The sequence below is a fragment of the Bison bison genome, unplaced genomic scaffold, assembly GCF_000754665.1.
Source record: "Bison bison bison isolate TAMUID 2011002044 unplaced genomic scaffold, Bison_UMD1.0 scf7180017864330, whole genome shotgun sequence".
NCBI classification, from domain to species: domain Eukaryota; kingdom Metazoa; phylum Chordata; class Mammalia; order Artiodactyla; family Bovidae; genus Bison; species Bison bison.
In genome coordinates, this window is record NW_011494902.1 from 395,857 (window position 1) to 412,244 (window position 16,388).

Sequence of the window (16,388 nt, forward strand, 5' to 3'; positions counted from 1 at the left end):
GAGTATAATACCTCCTTATTCATACAGAGATAAAAAGTTGCAGAAATCTTTGGTCTTCAAGGCTTACAGAAATAACCTGACGTATGTGAACAGTTGCCAACATACCACTCCATCGTTTTGCCTTTAAAAGTGCTTTGCTGAAACCTTTCAAGGAGTTAAGGGTTTGGGAGGCACAAGGTACCAGTCTCCTTGCATGGCCCTGCAATAAACCTTTCTCTGCTCCAAACTCAATGTTTCGGTTCATTTGGCCTCACTGCTCAGTAACACCTTCAGGAAAAAAATCTTCCTTCAGACAGACATGAGATTAAATAGCTTGGATTTTTCTTAAATTTGCCATCTGGATAACATTATTTGGTACACGACTCAGACATGGGTCAAACTTGCACAACAACAAGCTATTTACTGAAATCCACCTACAGACCCATGTGATTGCTATCAAAATTCCAACAATTTTGGGGGGAGAAATGGAAAATCTATTCTAAAATTCACATGCAATCTCAACAGCTAAAACGATCCTGAAAAAGAACAAAGTTGGAGGTCTCACACTTCCTGATTTCAAACTTAAAAATTTACAGTAACCAAAACTGTGTGGCCTGACAGACATATAGACCAACTGGAATAGAACAAAGCCTGGAAATAAACCCTGCCATATACAGTTGAATAATTTTTGACAAGGGTGCCAAAACTATTCAGTGAAACGACAGTCTTTTCAAGAAATGGTGCTAAGAAAACTGGACTTTAATCTTATACCACATACAACTCAAAATAAATCAAAGACCTACATGTAAACACTAAAACTAGAAGGTGATGACAACAAGGCAAAGAAAGGAAGAGGAAATAAGGGAAGGAAAGGTAAAAGACACTAACCACTTAAGAAAAAGAAATGTAAATGGCTACAAACAAAAAGATGCTCAACTCCACAGGGCTTAAAAAAAGCAAATTAAAAGTACACTGAGATAAATTTCATACATTTCTAGTTGAAATGACAGAAAATCAAAATCATTTGTAAATAGCCACTTTGGAAAACAGTTAAACATTCATTTACCATATGATCCAGCGATCCGACTTCTAGGTATACACCCAAGAAAAATAAAAACATATGCCCACACAAAGATATGTGCACATTTGTTCACAAGAGCATTATTCGTGATGGCCCAAAACTGGAAGCAAAGCATATATTCATCAACAAGAGAACAACAACAAAAAAAAAGGTTGGTTAATTCATACACACGAAAATTATTCTATTAATATGAAGAATCAGGAAAATGTAACCCATTTTCCAAGGAAAAGACACTCAACAGAAGATGAAATAATCCAATGTTAGAATTATCAGATAAAGCCATGAAAGCAGCTGTGACTACCACAATGAAGTAGTAATGACTGATGATAAATAGCAAAGAAACTCTAAAACTGTAAAAAGAGCAAATGGAAATAACAGAACTGAAAAATGCAATGCCAGGTACAAAAAGTTCTCTGAATGAGCAAAGCAAAACAGAGGCAACACAGGAAATAATCAATGAACTTGAAGGCAGATCAGTAAAAATTATAAAATCTGAAAAGAGAGAGGAAAAATATTAAAAAGATAGACACAAAGAGAAAAGAACAGACCTCAGAGACTTAGGGAACAAAAAATGAAAGGTGACACAATGAAGTTCCTGAAGGGTGGGGAGGAGGAGGCTGGGAGGGAAGTGGGTAGGAGAGAGGGAGGGGAGAAACAGAAAAAACACAAAGAAACCTTAGGGATGTCATAATTAAACTACTAAAAATCAAAGATAAAGAAAAATCTTAAAAGCAGCCAGAGAAAAAGGCCCCAATAACAGGAACAAAAAATTCAAATTACCAGCACCTTATTATGAGAAACTATGGAAGTCAAAAAATAGTGAAGTAATATTCCTTAAGTCTGAAAGAGGTACAAAAACAGTCAACCCAGAAATCTTTAAGAGCAAAAATATCCTTCAACCATGAAAGTGAAATAAAGAAAAAAAAAAAAAAGAAAGTGAAATAAAGACATTTTTCTAGTTAAAAGAAAACCCATTGCCATTAAAACCTGAGCTAAAGAAAGTTCTTCAGGCTGAGGGGAAATGACACCAGAGGGGAAACTGTGGTATTAATGAAAAACATTAGAAATGGTAAACAGGTAAATGAGACTTTTTTCTGCTTAATTTTTGACATACTTTTGAGTATTTAAAGCAAAAATTAAATTGTATTGTAGGGTTACATATGTAGATGTAACACCTATGATAACTACACCATGAGGTAGAGGGAGTGGCAAGAGAGTTAGTATTGATTAATCTACCGAGACACAAGGGTTCTACTCTGCTTAAGTTTTATTCACACTAAGTAAAAAATAAAATGGCATACCCAAATCCAACTATACTGTTACATTAAATGTAATAGACTATATTCTCCAATTAAAGGGGATAGACAATCAGTACAGATGAAAGAAAAAGGAAGAGAAGAAAGGAAGAAAGAGAGAGAGAGAGGGAGCCCCAACTATATATTGTCTGCATGGTACACACTTTAAATATGAAGATGGAGAATGAAAAAAGATGGATGAAAGGCAAATAGTAAGCATAAGTCTGAAGTGGCTATATTAACATCTAATGAAACTTTTAAGAAAAAGAGTAATACCAAAGGTAAGAGAAACTTTATGATAATATAGCGATAAATTCATCAAGAAGACATAACAGTCTTAAATGCACGTGCCTATTAACAGTTAAATGTCAAGCATGGATTAACAGGGGCTTCCCTTGTGGCTCAGCTGGTAAAGAATCCACCTGCAACGGGGGAGACCTGAGATTGATCCCTGAGTTGGGACAATCCCCTGGAGAAGGGAAAGACTACCCACTCCAGTATTCTGGCCTGGAGAATTCCATGGACTCTATAGTCCATGGGGTCACAAAGAGTTGGACACAACTGAGCCTTGCACACACATACATGGATTAACAGTACAAAAAACCAAGGCTCTGCTTTTTAGAACACCTCAATGAATTTCACTGATTTGAAGACTACTCCTCAACAAGCTATGTATGATCTGATGCCTATTTACCTTCTCAGACTCATCTAGATACCCACAGTTCACTTTCTTAATTCTCAACTCCTGCAATACACTCTGTTATGTCTGAAGCAGAAAGAAATAACTATTATAAAGTCTTGAAAATTGTATTTGGGAACAGAAACATAAATCCTAGCACTTATAAATGCTCCATCCTCTTTTCATTGTTGTTTTTGTTTTATCCTAATCATTTGTTTCTTCAAAGGTCCTTTTCAAATCTTCCATTTTCATCAGTCCTTTTGGACACATTTGATTTTCACAGCATGATTCCCAGGCAAAATCAGGAAGAGTCCTAAAGCCTTCCAACTTGCTATGTCTTAATAAATGGTGTGTGTGTATGTATGTGCCTGTGCATGTACGTGAGTCTGTATTTTAGTATTAATTACATTACACTGTTACTTTAAAATGTCTCAAAAATACTTTCAAACCTAGTTCTAAACAGGGAAAAATACATGTTGTGAATACTCTGATATTTTCATGTCAAGTATTTTTGTCAACTACAAACAAAAATTTACATATACATGTAGAGTAGAAATAAAATTACACATCAAGAATAATTCTATTATATATTGCTAGAATATATATACACGGTTTCTTCTGAAAGTCTACAAAAGAAATAGTAAAGTCTGATTACCCACAGATAGCAGGATGTCAGAATTTTGTTTTTCAAATTAACACTTGTCTTAAATAGTATAACCATACACATAAATTATTTTTAAAAGAATTTCTGAATAGGTAACATGAGCACATGATAAAAAATTTAATAAATAAAACAGGAAGTACTAAAGTTAGTATCTTTACCACACAAAAAGGTTCCCTACAAGGCTGATCTACTAACCAGTCTGTTGCTACCCCAAGAGTCAATCATTTATGTATTCCAGAGATATTTCACACACAGACAGGCATATATATTACTTTAATTTAAAACATGTCACTGGGTTACCTGGGTAGTGAAATAATGATTCTTTTTCTTTAAGCTTTCCTATACTTAGAAAAAGAAAGTGTCATTTCTAAATGGTTTTTAAAGAGACCATAAAATGAAAAAGACAAAGCTATACTAAGTTTATGAAACTGATAAGGGCAATATAATACTCAGAAAAATTAAACCAAATTTTTTCCTTTGTGGCCCAGGGAAGCAAGTTGAATATACAGAAAAATCTCCCTGGACTGCAGTAGCAATGAGAAAAAATCTACAAGGCTGGTTTTGAGCAACAAGGTTAGAAATTGCTTATGAGAAAGGAATACAATAAAAGAGAGAGTTCAAAAGCACTTCTGAAATTATATCAAAGTGACTAGAAGAGCAGTAATGGTAATGTAATCAAGTCGGGAGTGAGGGAAGACCTGGACTGATAGAAATGAACAGCAAAAAAAAAAAAAAATTTATACAAAAAATGGTTAATTTATTGTAGTCCTAAATGCTTCTGGGCAGGGGAAAAGTGGGCTTGAGGAGAGTCATTTATAATGTTCTCTTATTCTTAAAAAACAAAGAGATGAAACAAATATAAAATTTTACCAGGTAATGATTCTGATAAATAGGGGTATATGTTATATTTTTCACTGTATCTTTCTAAAAGGAATAAATTTATGAAAGAATATTTTTAAATAGTAAAATCAGTGATGCTTGTAATATAAAAGCAGTAGCACCCCACATGTCGGGTATTACTTTTAATTCTACAAATTCATGTTTCCTTATTAAAAACATTAGTTGACAAAAAGTACTTTTTTTTACTTAATACAATGGTTCACTTTTCTTTTTGTTTTGAAAAACATATCACAGCAAAAACTACTTAAAGATCTCAATTAGTTGCTGACATCAAACCATTAAATGAGAATATTAAAGAGAATCTTTGAAAAAAATCACATTTCAAAAATGAAATGGATAGAAAGCTAGGACAAAAATCATTTCAGAAAAGAATAAACTGAATTTATTATACTAAGTATGGTGTACTTGATTCTATAGACTACATAAGGGAAAAACAGCAGTAGAGTTTTAACTTTAAATGTTGCAACAATTTTAAACCATACAACAAAACAAATAAAAGACCCTAGACCCTAGAACTTTAGAGTGCAAAGAACCTTAATAACAGTACAATCCATTTTCCAAAATTTTTTGGTAGTGAGAACCATTAATTTAAAGTTGAAAGAATTTTACCTCAGTACAAATGATCAGCTTCCACCCTTAATATGTTATAAAAACAAAGTAAAGCGTACACATAGAGATTTTTACAAAATAACAAATGATTTTCAAATTTTAAATGAAAAAAGAGGTATACAAATGAATCCCAATGTCAAATTTCATAATACGTCAATTCTCAGCTTAGCTATAGTTTTCTTTATATTTGTAGTGTAAAGGAACTTTCAGAACAAGAAGGTAGTATCTAGTTAACAGGAAATGTTAGCTATAAAGATAACCAGCAATTATTTAAAGAGCATTTCCAATCTCCTCCAATGCTCTTCTCACTACATGAAAGTCACTATTTAACCTGACACAAAAACACGTACAAGACCCCTGACTGGAAGAATCTGGACTCCTAAATATCAACAGAAATATTCTTTCAATTCTTCTAGAGCTAAAACTTAATACCTTTACACTAGTAGGGAGGTAAGAACATGGACCATAAAATCAAAAAGTCATGAGTGAAATGTCCACCATTTACTGTCTTATGATTATAAACTTTACTCCTAAGACTATTCCTAATACACATTGCAAATGTGTATTAAGTCCTCTGAGTCTAATACAAAAATCATTTTTATAGTCCTAGATTCTAAGGCTAGTTTTACTCTTGGGTTCAACCGTTTCTTTCTGTGTTTTATGCCATCATTAATGAGGAAGGACTTTTTAAATGCATCAATTGTTTATCTTCAAATTGCAGCTTAACAAATATGCTCTTCATTTTAAAGTTATATGTAATTAGACATCATTTCCTTAATTGAGCTGTCCTGTATAAACCAACAATTGTCAGTTTTATTATGTTAAATACAATATATGTCCTTATAATATTCGTGAGGCTAAATAAATAATTCTATGCTATGTAATTTACATGTGGTTCCAGTTAGTAAAATCAATGAACTGGTCACAAAGACCTCCCTATATATTTCATATTTGTTCAAAGTTAGCGGTTCTGGGACATTCCTGGCAGTCCAATGGTTAAGAATTCAGCTTTCAATGCAGGGTACTTGGGGTTAGATCACTGATCAGGGAATTAAGACCCCAGATGCAGAGGGCAACTCTGCCTGGACACTGCAACTAGAGGAACCCTCTTGGGCCGTAACTAGGGAAAGCCTGTGCCCTGCAAGGAAGACCCAGCACAGTCCTGCGTCCCTCACCAAAAAATGCAGTTCTAAAGTAGAAATTTAGGACTTTCCTGGTTGTACAGTGGATAGGAGTCCACCTGCCAATGCAGGGGACATCACTTAGATCCCTGGTCCAGAAGGATTCCACATGCCACAAGCAACTTAAGCCCGTGCACCACAACTACTGAGCCCACGTTCTAGAGCACGCCAGCCCCAACTGTTGAAGCCCATGTGCCTAGAGCCTGTGCTCTGCAACAAGAGAAGCCACCGCAATGAGAAGCCTGCCACAGTGATGGAGTAGCCCCCACTCGCCGCAACTAGGAAAGTTTGCAAGTAGCAACGATGACCCAGTGAAACCATATATAAATACACAGTATCCTTTAAATTTTTTTAATAAAGAAATAAAAGTAGAAATTTGCTTTTCTAAATATGTAGCTTAAACTTTGAACACTATTCAAAAAACTGGGTGAACAATTTAACTATCCCTGTTGAATATATTCCAAGTTAGGGTAGTACAGCAGTGGGCCCTGGAGTCAGACTGCCACAGGGCTCAATTGTAGACTACTACGTAACTGAGCAAGTTACTTAAGCTCACCATACCTCACATTCCTCATCTTTAAAAAGATAATTATAAATAGTACCCATTTAGCAAGGTTTCTGAAACTGTTATAAAAAGTTATCTCAGAAATAAAACCCTTACAAGGGCCTTGAAAGACATTTCTCAACTCTGGACCTCTGTTTAATCTGTAAATAAAGAGTGGATTAAATTATTTTTCAAAGTCTTTTTCAGCTCCAAAATTCTGTGTGAGTAATTAGGCACTTTTCTTCATTCACTAAAGTGTAAGTGAAGTGTTACAAATACACATTAAATACTATTTTTATAGCCTCAAAGTAACCTAATTTTTTAAATGTTTATAGCAGAAGAAAAAGTGCACTGTATTTAATTATATTGAATTTTAAAACTTTAAGTAGGCTCACATTTGTGTTTTGTCATAGACCAATATTAAAAACATGGTTTATATTTTTATACAGCTTCCAAACCAACTCTAAACTGTAAGGTATTTTGCATCCTAGTTCCCCTTTTGAAGACGTACCCTCCTTCTAGCAACCTTTCATTCACATAATTACTATAACCGAAAAAGTGTTAAAGACATCCTTCTCAAAAGTATCACGCTTTCACAAAGGGCAAGAAGCCTGCAAGGAGAATGTTTAAAGATAAAACGCTCAGCATTAGAACAAATGAAGAAAATATCCTTTGGGGTATGGTTTGTAAGTAGGAAGCGAGAGAAGGAGTAAGAGTGAAAAAGAGAATGTGACCAGATATATTCAAGGCTGTTCCCTTCCTGGTTGCAAGGATGACTTGTGTTTAAATGAACAGTTTGGAAAGCTTTTGAAAGAAAATTATTAAAATTCCATAAAACTTTGTCCTTTGAAAAAAATTAAGATACTATTTGTCTTTCTTCACTGGTATTAATCAGTTATGCAGGCACATTTTATATATTTTATGATATAAAGGTACGCATAAAGATATAAAGCGCTTTCTTGGCGGTGCTAGTGGCAAAGAATCTGTCTGCCAATGCAGGAGCCACAACAGATGTGGGTTCAATCCCTATGTTGGGAAAATCCCCTGGAGTAGGAAATGGCAACCTGCTCCAGTATTCTTGCCTGGAAAATTCCGTGGACAGAGGAGCCTGGCGAGCTACAAGCCCATGGGGCTGCAGTCAGACATAACTGAGTGATCAAGCACAAAGACATAAAACAAGCAACACAAAAATAGTATTAATTGGTACCATACTTAAGAACCAGATTTAAAACATTAATCCAATAACATCACCCTATCTTGCACCATTCCTTAATAATTCATGAATTATTAAGTTCTTGGTAAGCTAGAAAGCATGTTAATGTAACGCTATTATTACTTGACTGCTTTGCTCTTACCTCTATGTTAGTGGCTATTATAGACCACAGTTATCATAAAAGAGGCTATAAGTTCCAAAACAACTGCAGGTGAGCATTCCAATGCTTTTATTACAAGGGAATTTTGTTTAAGAAAATATATTGCCTAAAGAAACATTTTAACCATCCCAGACTAGAGCATTCTGGACTAGGAGAAACACTGTGGAGTAAAATATAACCCACCTTGAGCTAAATTCTTCTAAGCACTTTGCCTCTTAAGAAGTGGGATGAGATCACTCACCATGTCAAGCCACAGAGCTCTCTTATTCTTCTTTTTGTGATGTTCAAGAAGCCAGACCACATATCCAAGATTTTTTTCAAAAAAAGAAGATAAATATTCAACCTTTCTGTTCTCTCTTTAAATTGTCATCTTATTAGCTTCAATTTAAAAGTTATAATGGTGACCGCCAAATCCCCACCTTTACTCCTGAAGTTCCTACATTGCTAACTTCTCTTGGAACATTTCCAATTATGGCTCACAAATACAAATTTCAACCTTACTCAGCTTCTCAAAACCAACTCCTTCATGTCCCACTCTAAACTCACAATCTGGAATCTTCATTGATTCCTATTTACAATATACCAGAAACAAATGCCAAGCCCTAACTATACCTCCATCTTCCAAATCAACAAAAATATTGTGACTGAGCAAAAAACTATGGTAGACAAAGCCTGTTGGAAATAAGAAGCATAAGACAATGTGTTCCCTTCCTTAAGAACTTTTCAATTCAATAAAAAGACAGAGCTAACTGATAACTGTAATGATTACAATGTATTGAACTATTACTATTTGCCAAGCACTGGGTTGAACCATCTTCATGTATTATCTCAAAAAACTAAAACTCCGTAAGATACTATGATCTCCAAGTGACAAAAACAGTATCTGTAGAATCTGAAGTGTACAAGATCACACAACTAGAAAATGGTAGAGCTTAAACTCAAAAATAGCTCTGACTACAAAGCCCTTGCTAACCATAAATAAAACATACAAAACAATGTAGCTGCCAAAAGAAAGGGAAAGCAGCAACTTTTCCCAAATTGATCTCTTCTCCATTCCCACTGCCAACACCCTATTTCAGAATTCCTGCAAAACAGGTACTGAGAGGGGTGCTTAAAAATCACACAGGGAGCCCATTTAAATAAATGCTCCTAGGCCCAACCCATAAGATTCTGAACCACTGGGCAAAAGGTGTTTCTGATGCACTTTTTAAAAACCATATCCCTAATTATTGCTCATTCACTCATTTATTCATTCATTCATTCAACAAGGATTCAGGTTCCTACTATGTAGCAAGTCCGGTAAATTCATCCCAAATATCTCCTCTACACCTGATCCGACTAAATTCCATTCCAGAAATACTCTAAAAACCCTATTTTCAACATTCACTCATCTGCGTACTAGATTATTATGCCCTATCAAGTAAAATTATTTTGATCAAAGCTTTCCTGCCATATAATGAACACCTGATACACAAGAAGAGCTCAATAAATGTCAGTACCTTTCACATTACATAATCTAGATCTGCACTGTTGTTACAGACTTCAATCCATAACATAGGGGAAATGGTGCAACATTTGCTAAGAGGACTAAACACAAACAGCTCTCCCCGCTCCCCACTATATGTGCTTTTCCTTCCCCTGCCTCAATCCAAATCCTTAAAGGAAGAGTTTATATCCTATCTTCACTCCAAGTTCCTCGACTCATCCTGACCACAATAATTCTTCTTTCCTTACTAACCTATAGGACAGGAATTACTACTGCCAGAAAAGGAAATAACTTAACATCTGATTAAGTACAGTCTTATACATCCTCTAAATTCTTTTAAAAATATTTATTTACTTATGGCTGTCAGGTCTTGACTGTGGCACAAGGGCTAGGTAGTTGCTTTGAGGCATGTGGGATCTTTGTTCCCCAACTAGGGTTAGAAACCCAAATGCTCTGCACTGGAAAGCAGATTCTTAACCACAGGACCACCAACAAAGCTCCTCTAATTTCTTTTTAATGATTTTTCACTCTTGTCTCATTGAGATTCTTGAGAGCTGATTGTACTACACATTTTCATTATAATTCCAAGAGTTTCCGACCTGCTAAGTATTTAAGTGTTAGTCGCTCAGTCATGTCGGATCTATGCAACCCTATGGACTGTAGACCGCCATGCTCCTCGTCCATTGGATCCTACCGGGAATAATACTGAACCCGGGTCTCCTGCACTGCAAGCAGATTCTTTACCACTGAGCCACCAGGAAAGCCCCCTGCTAAGTATATAGTTAGCCTTGATATGACAACACCAGTTTTTCCACCTGTGCAAGTAATCCTTAAGTTACATTGCTTTCTGCCTTTTTAACAACATATATTTTTCTTTTAAAAAATATCTAAATGATTCAAAATTGTCAAAAGCTCATCCTCTATGTAAGGAGACTTACATAGTACAGTGTCTCTACCACAGGTATTTGCTATAATACCTTGAGTCAAGTAGTTTAACTTCTCTAAACCTACATCTCCCAGTCTAAAAACGGAGGTAATACTTCTCAAGCCAATATGAAAAGTAAATGAGATAACACAGAACATTTAGCACAGCATTTGACACATAATTCTTGGTAAATGTTAGCTGTTAGTATTTCCTGATAAACAAAACCTGGAGTAAATTTTTTCTGGAGATTAATCATTTCTAAAACAAAGTGACAAAATAAGTCGGGGAATTCACATATCCAGAAAAAGAAAAATCAAAAGTAAGTCAAATTTGCACAGAAAGGTTTCTCTAATTAGTAAGGCTGCTACTGCTGCTGCTAAGTCACTTCAGTCATGTCCGACTCTGTGCGACCCTATAGACGGCTGCCCACCAGGCTCCCCCATCCCTGGGATTCTCCAGGCAAGAACACTGGAGTGGGCTGCCATTTCCTTCTCCAATGCACGAAAGTGAAAAGTGAAGTCACTCAGTCATGTCCGACTCTTAGCAACCCCATGGACTGCAGCGTACCAGGCTCCTCCAACCATGGGATTTTCCAGGCAAGAGTACTGGAGTGGGGTGCCATTGCCTTCTCCGAATTAGTAAGGCTGCTGCTGTCACTTCAGTCGTGTCCAACTCTGTGCGACCCCATAGACGGCAGCCCAACAGGCTCCCCCGTCCCTGGGATTCTCCAGGCAAGAACACTGGAGTGGGTTGCCATTTCCTTCTCCAATGCAGGAAAGTGAAAAGTGAAAGTTAGGTCGCTCAGTCGTGTCTGACCCTCAGCGACCCCATGGACTGCAGCCTACCAGGCTCCTCCAACCATGGGATTTTCCAGGCAAGAGTACTGGAGTGGGGTGCCATCGCCTTAGTAAGGCTAGAATTTTTTAAATAAGATTATGAAAAGACTCTGATGCTGGGAGGGATTGGGGGCAGGAGGAGGAGGGGAGGACAGAAGATGAGATGGCTGGATGGCATCACCGACTCGAAGGACTTGAGTTTGAGTGAACTCCGGGAGATGGTGATGGACAGGGAGTCCTGGCATGCTGTGATTCATGGGGTCGCAAAGAGTCGGACACGACTGAGCGACTGAACTGAACTGAAGCAAGAATAGAGTTAACTTTACTAATACAAATAATCAATGTGCATAGTTCCTAAGAGGAGTCCCCACAGTATTAACAGAAAGAACGTGGGGCTTAAATACCAAAAAAAAAAAAAAATAATAATAAAATAAACTTAAATGCAAATAGCAACGCTCACACTTAACTACATGATACCAAAAAAGTAAATTCTCTATCCTATTTTCTCACTTGTAAGATGAGGTAAAAATAGCTGTCACAAGATTAAATAAGTAAAAAGCCTGACCAACAGATCCTCCACTAGTGGATCTTTCCCTTCTGTGCTTAAAAGTAAAATTTCCAAACTCTTTTACAATAAGGCTTAAAAGTTCATTAGATACAACATATACCCAATCCAAAGTCAATATTCCAACACAAAATTGGCAGGCAGAAGAAGACTGGAAGGAAAGGAAAGGAGAGATTTTAGACATGACCAAGTAAGAACCTGACTTTTCAACAGGAGCACGTCTGTTATATTTACTGCAAACAGCATGTAAAACAAGACCCATGAAGTAGTAAGAGTTTTAATGAATGTTTTGGTAACAACTAGATACTGTGACTGTTTCTGCTCTTCAAGACAACTGGAAAAATAGCGTTATTATTACATATTACATACAGAATTTATTTAAGAAACATGGACTTCCCAACTGTATTTTCTCCCACCCACTCAGCTCTTCCTCACTGCTCTCAAACGTGAACACCCTATCTGTACTAATAGCTAGAATGTGACTACAAGATGAACCACCAACTCCAACAAAATACTATGCTTACATTTCAAGATGGCCAAGAAGTTTAACTCAACTAGGAAAACTGCTTAATTGATTCTAGATCCGAATATATCCAAGAGCTCTTGGATATATGTACAATAAGACTATAATAACTCTGTTAATGGAAATAATTTACAGTATTTATTAGGAAAAAAAAGGAAAGACATTAAAGGGGAAAGAAATTTCACAATGCACAGATCTGCAAACAAGTATAACAAAATAAAAGCATGTAAGGAGTTCCTTTATATGGCTTGAATGCTGAAGAATTCTGGGGGAAAATATGCAAAAGATAACTTAGGATAATCTTAACTTTACAAGTATTACAATATTTTTTAAATGCTTAAAAAAAACTTTTCCTCACCACTGGTAGCCAGCCCATTTGAGTCCGCACCTTAGTTCTTAAGCAACCTGCTCTATCAATAATAATCTGTTCCCAGATTTTATTTTACATTACTATTCCAATACAGATTCCACCCAAAACTATGTAGACATGGTATCAATATGAAAGAAGCATTTTTTTCTAAATTCTTTTTAAAAGGAATTATTTTCTTTTATGATCTGTGCTTAGGTGATTCTTTATCTTATGCTCAAATAAAGGATCACTGGAGGATCTCTAAATTTGGGGATTAAATGTCACTGTTTCCTAACTTTTACAGCTTTTCTTACCTAAGCCCACCAAATTTCATAGACACCCATTCTTTTTATCACCTTTTGCTTATCTTATATAATGAAATGGAATGAGTATCTGAACTCATAATTTTTCACTTATGTAAATGGTAATTGTGGTTGATGAATGCACTCTCTAAAGTACAAAAGAACACACACATTGTAGGTGCATAATTTGCATCTGGAAAACTACAGTACTCTGGAACATAAAACTCTATATTAAGGGCTTATTTACAGATGTTTATCAAAGGTGCAATTTCAATGAGCTATCTTCTGTACGCTATTAAAGTTGAAGGTGTAACTTTGCAGGATTTGTATTAATAGGCAACAAGAAAGACCAAAATGCCTTCTGAAAACCACAGTAAGTGTATATCTGGAACTTCCCTGGTGGTTAACACTCAGTTTCCAATGCAGGAAGCAAGAGTTCAATCCCTGCTCAGGGAACTAAGATCTCACATTTCGCATGGGCAATCAAATTAAAAATAAATAAATGGATCTCTAAAGGTGGAATTTCAGACAGTGACAGATGGTAAAAGAAACAAGAACTCTTAGATCAGTTTCATTTAAATCATGACTGTCCAGATAACAACCTCTCCCTATGAGACAAAACTAATGTAGTAATATAATCAATAACTGATCATTAAAGCAAAAATATCCTAAATATAAGGGGCTTCCCAGGTGGCTCAGTGGTAAAGAATCTGTCTGCCAATGCAGGAGACACAGGTTTGATCCCTGGGTGGGGAAAATCCCCTGGAGTAGAAAACGGCAACTCACTCCAGTATTCTTGCCTGGAAAATTCCATGGACAGAGGATCCTGGCAGGCTACAGTCCACCGGCCACAAGGAGTCGGATACAACTCAACCACTAAGCATGGGCAGCATCCTAAGTATAGATTGAACCCCTCTCCCCCACACCTCCTAGTCACTCAGTCTGTGTTTTAAATTCAAGGCTGCCCTATCAGAAAGGCACTTAAAGATAGTCAACCTCAAAGAAATAGCCAGCATACTAATTCAAACATAACCAAGACTGTATTTCAAAAGGGAAAAAATTAAATGAGAAAAAGTTAACACCTTACTTAAGATATTACCATTAGGGCAACAATTATCTACACTAACTTTACTGACAAGGCAATAATTACTAAAGCATAGAATATTAACTATGTAACAATATTTTTCACTGTAACAAAACATACTTGAAAATTCTTTCTCAGTCAAGCTGCCAAATCTAATTTTAAAACTGACCCTAAACATAAAACTACTCACCAACTGGACTAAGAAGGAAGGCGGAAAAAAAAATACTGGTTTAAGGAAATAAAACTGGATTAAGAAAAATAACTTTAATCAGCCGTCCATCAAAAAGCTACATACAAGTTTCATGGCTAAACGACACTGGTTTATTATTATATTAATAAATCGCTTATTTCCTTCTGCACGGCTGGGATTTTACAAACTGCCACACTTTCATAAAGGTATGATTATGAGGCTTATAGAGAAAGTTCACACAGAACAAACTGAGTGAGGAGTATACCATCCTTTAAGTAACAATATTTGCTAAAGAGTAAAAAGGGAAGGGAAAGGCTGACAATCTACTTCTCATAACCCCCTCCAAAACTGGGGGAATTGGAGAAGTAATCCTGTATCAGACAGTATTCACAAGCACAAAAGAAAACACTTCCAATAGTGAAACATAAAGCAGTCACTCTGCATTAAAACACAGGCAATATTTTCTACGTTAGTATAAAGTGTGCTATAAACGCCTATTAATACAAAAGGAACGACCACTTCCACACCGTTATATACTTTAGTAAACTACACTGCAGATCTATAATAAACAACTCCTTGAAAAGCAAGTACCTTCCTTTACAACTCTATTACCTTCCTTCTCTCCTTAAGACATGGTCACAGAATGAATCTATACAACTTAATTTTCCTGGGTGCTTCCCCTCCTTCCTCTCCATGCAACGCAAATATACTTTTTACGTTCACAGAAATTCATACCTAGTACCAGTATCTCAGCCTATTTGAAAACTGCTTGATTTTGAAAGTTCTAATAAGATGTGTTCAGGTTGGAAACGAAAAACTACCTTATAAGGGTATAAAAGACTGAAAGCAGGAAGCGGCTTTGACAAAACTAAGGAAGTTGCAGCGCGCTTGCTCACTGGGGGACTTTTTTGAGGCAAGAGAAGTAACACATGACATCTTTCTCTCAAATTAAAATGTGACTTGTTTGGCCGGTAGGAACGTAGTGGGAGATGGAAAAGACCGGGAGTCGAAAAGGAAGAGGAGGTGGGTGGTCCAATGAAAACCCCGATCTAGGTTCCCATTTTCAGGGTCCGATTCTTCCCTTTCCCCACCCACACCCCGGGTAGAATGTTGTCACAGCAATCTTGCAAAACCTAAAGGAGCGCTTCTCTTTTCTCGCTCCTTTGCCCGGCCAGTCCCCGCGCTCCATTCCCCTCGGCCTCCAAACCTACGGGCAGGAAGGGGCACCGGGCAAAGGAGGGTCGGCTGCGCCGGGCTCGACGACCACCCCCACGCGACCGCGGGCCCCGGGGAGGCGACCGTCCCCGCAGCCCCTCGGGCCGCGCTGCCCACCGCGGTGGGGGAAGGGCCGGGAGGGGTCGCGCGGAGGAAGCCGCTCCCGGGGGGGTTTCTGGGCCCCGCGCCGCCGCCCGGCTCCCAGAGGGTGAAGCGCGGGGGATGAGGGAGGCCCTGACTGCGGGCCCCACCCCTCGCCACCCGGCGCGGCCCGGGCTGACACGGCCGGCGGCAGCACCTTGCCGCTCCATTCATCTCCCGGCCTCCTCCTGGCCCCGCCATTTTCCTGCCTCCGCCTCAGTTTCCCCACCCCCGCCCATCAGCCCCCTTACCCCGTGCCACAGTCCACCACACAGGCCGGCAGCCGTCCCGCCATCTTCCTCCTCGCCTGCTGCTGCTGCTGCCGCCGTCTGCTCCGTGCCGGTTTGGGGCCAGGGATGGGCGGCGGGAGGTAGAAGCTATCTGATCATCCACGGCCGGGCCACCGTCTGGGGGGGAGCCGGGAAGCCGAAGCAGTAGCGAGAGAGAAGCAGGCTCGGTCAGCGGCT

At 37.8% G+C, this 16,388-nt stretch overlaps 1 protein-coding gene and 1 long non-coding RNA gene across 3 annotated transcripts in view; one reads left to right on the forward strand and one right to left on the reverse strand.

The window, feature by feature from the left end:
* LOC104998468 (actin-related protein 3) overlaps positions 1 to 16,382 on the reverse strand; it is a 49,498-nt gene extending 33,116 nt beyond the window's left edge. The window contains exon 1 of the mRNA XM_010853614.1: positions 16,173 to 16,382. Coding sequence (XP_010851916.1) covers positions 16,173 to 16,216 — 44 coding nt within the window. The 5' untranslated portion in view covers positions 16,217 to 16,382. The remainder of the gene's footprint in view (positions 1 to 16,172) is intronic.
* The window catches only part of LOC104998467, a 98,304-nt gene continuing 95,998 nt past the window's right edge, over positions 14,083 to 16,388 (forward strand). For both annotated transcript variants that reach the window (XR_826462.1, XR_826463.1), the window contains exon 1: positions 14,083 to 15,588. This is a non-coding gene — a long non-coding RNA (uncharacterized LOC104998467). The remainder of the gene's footprint in view (positions 15,589 to 16,388) is intronic.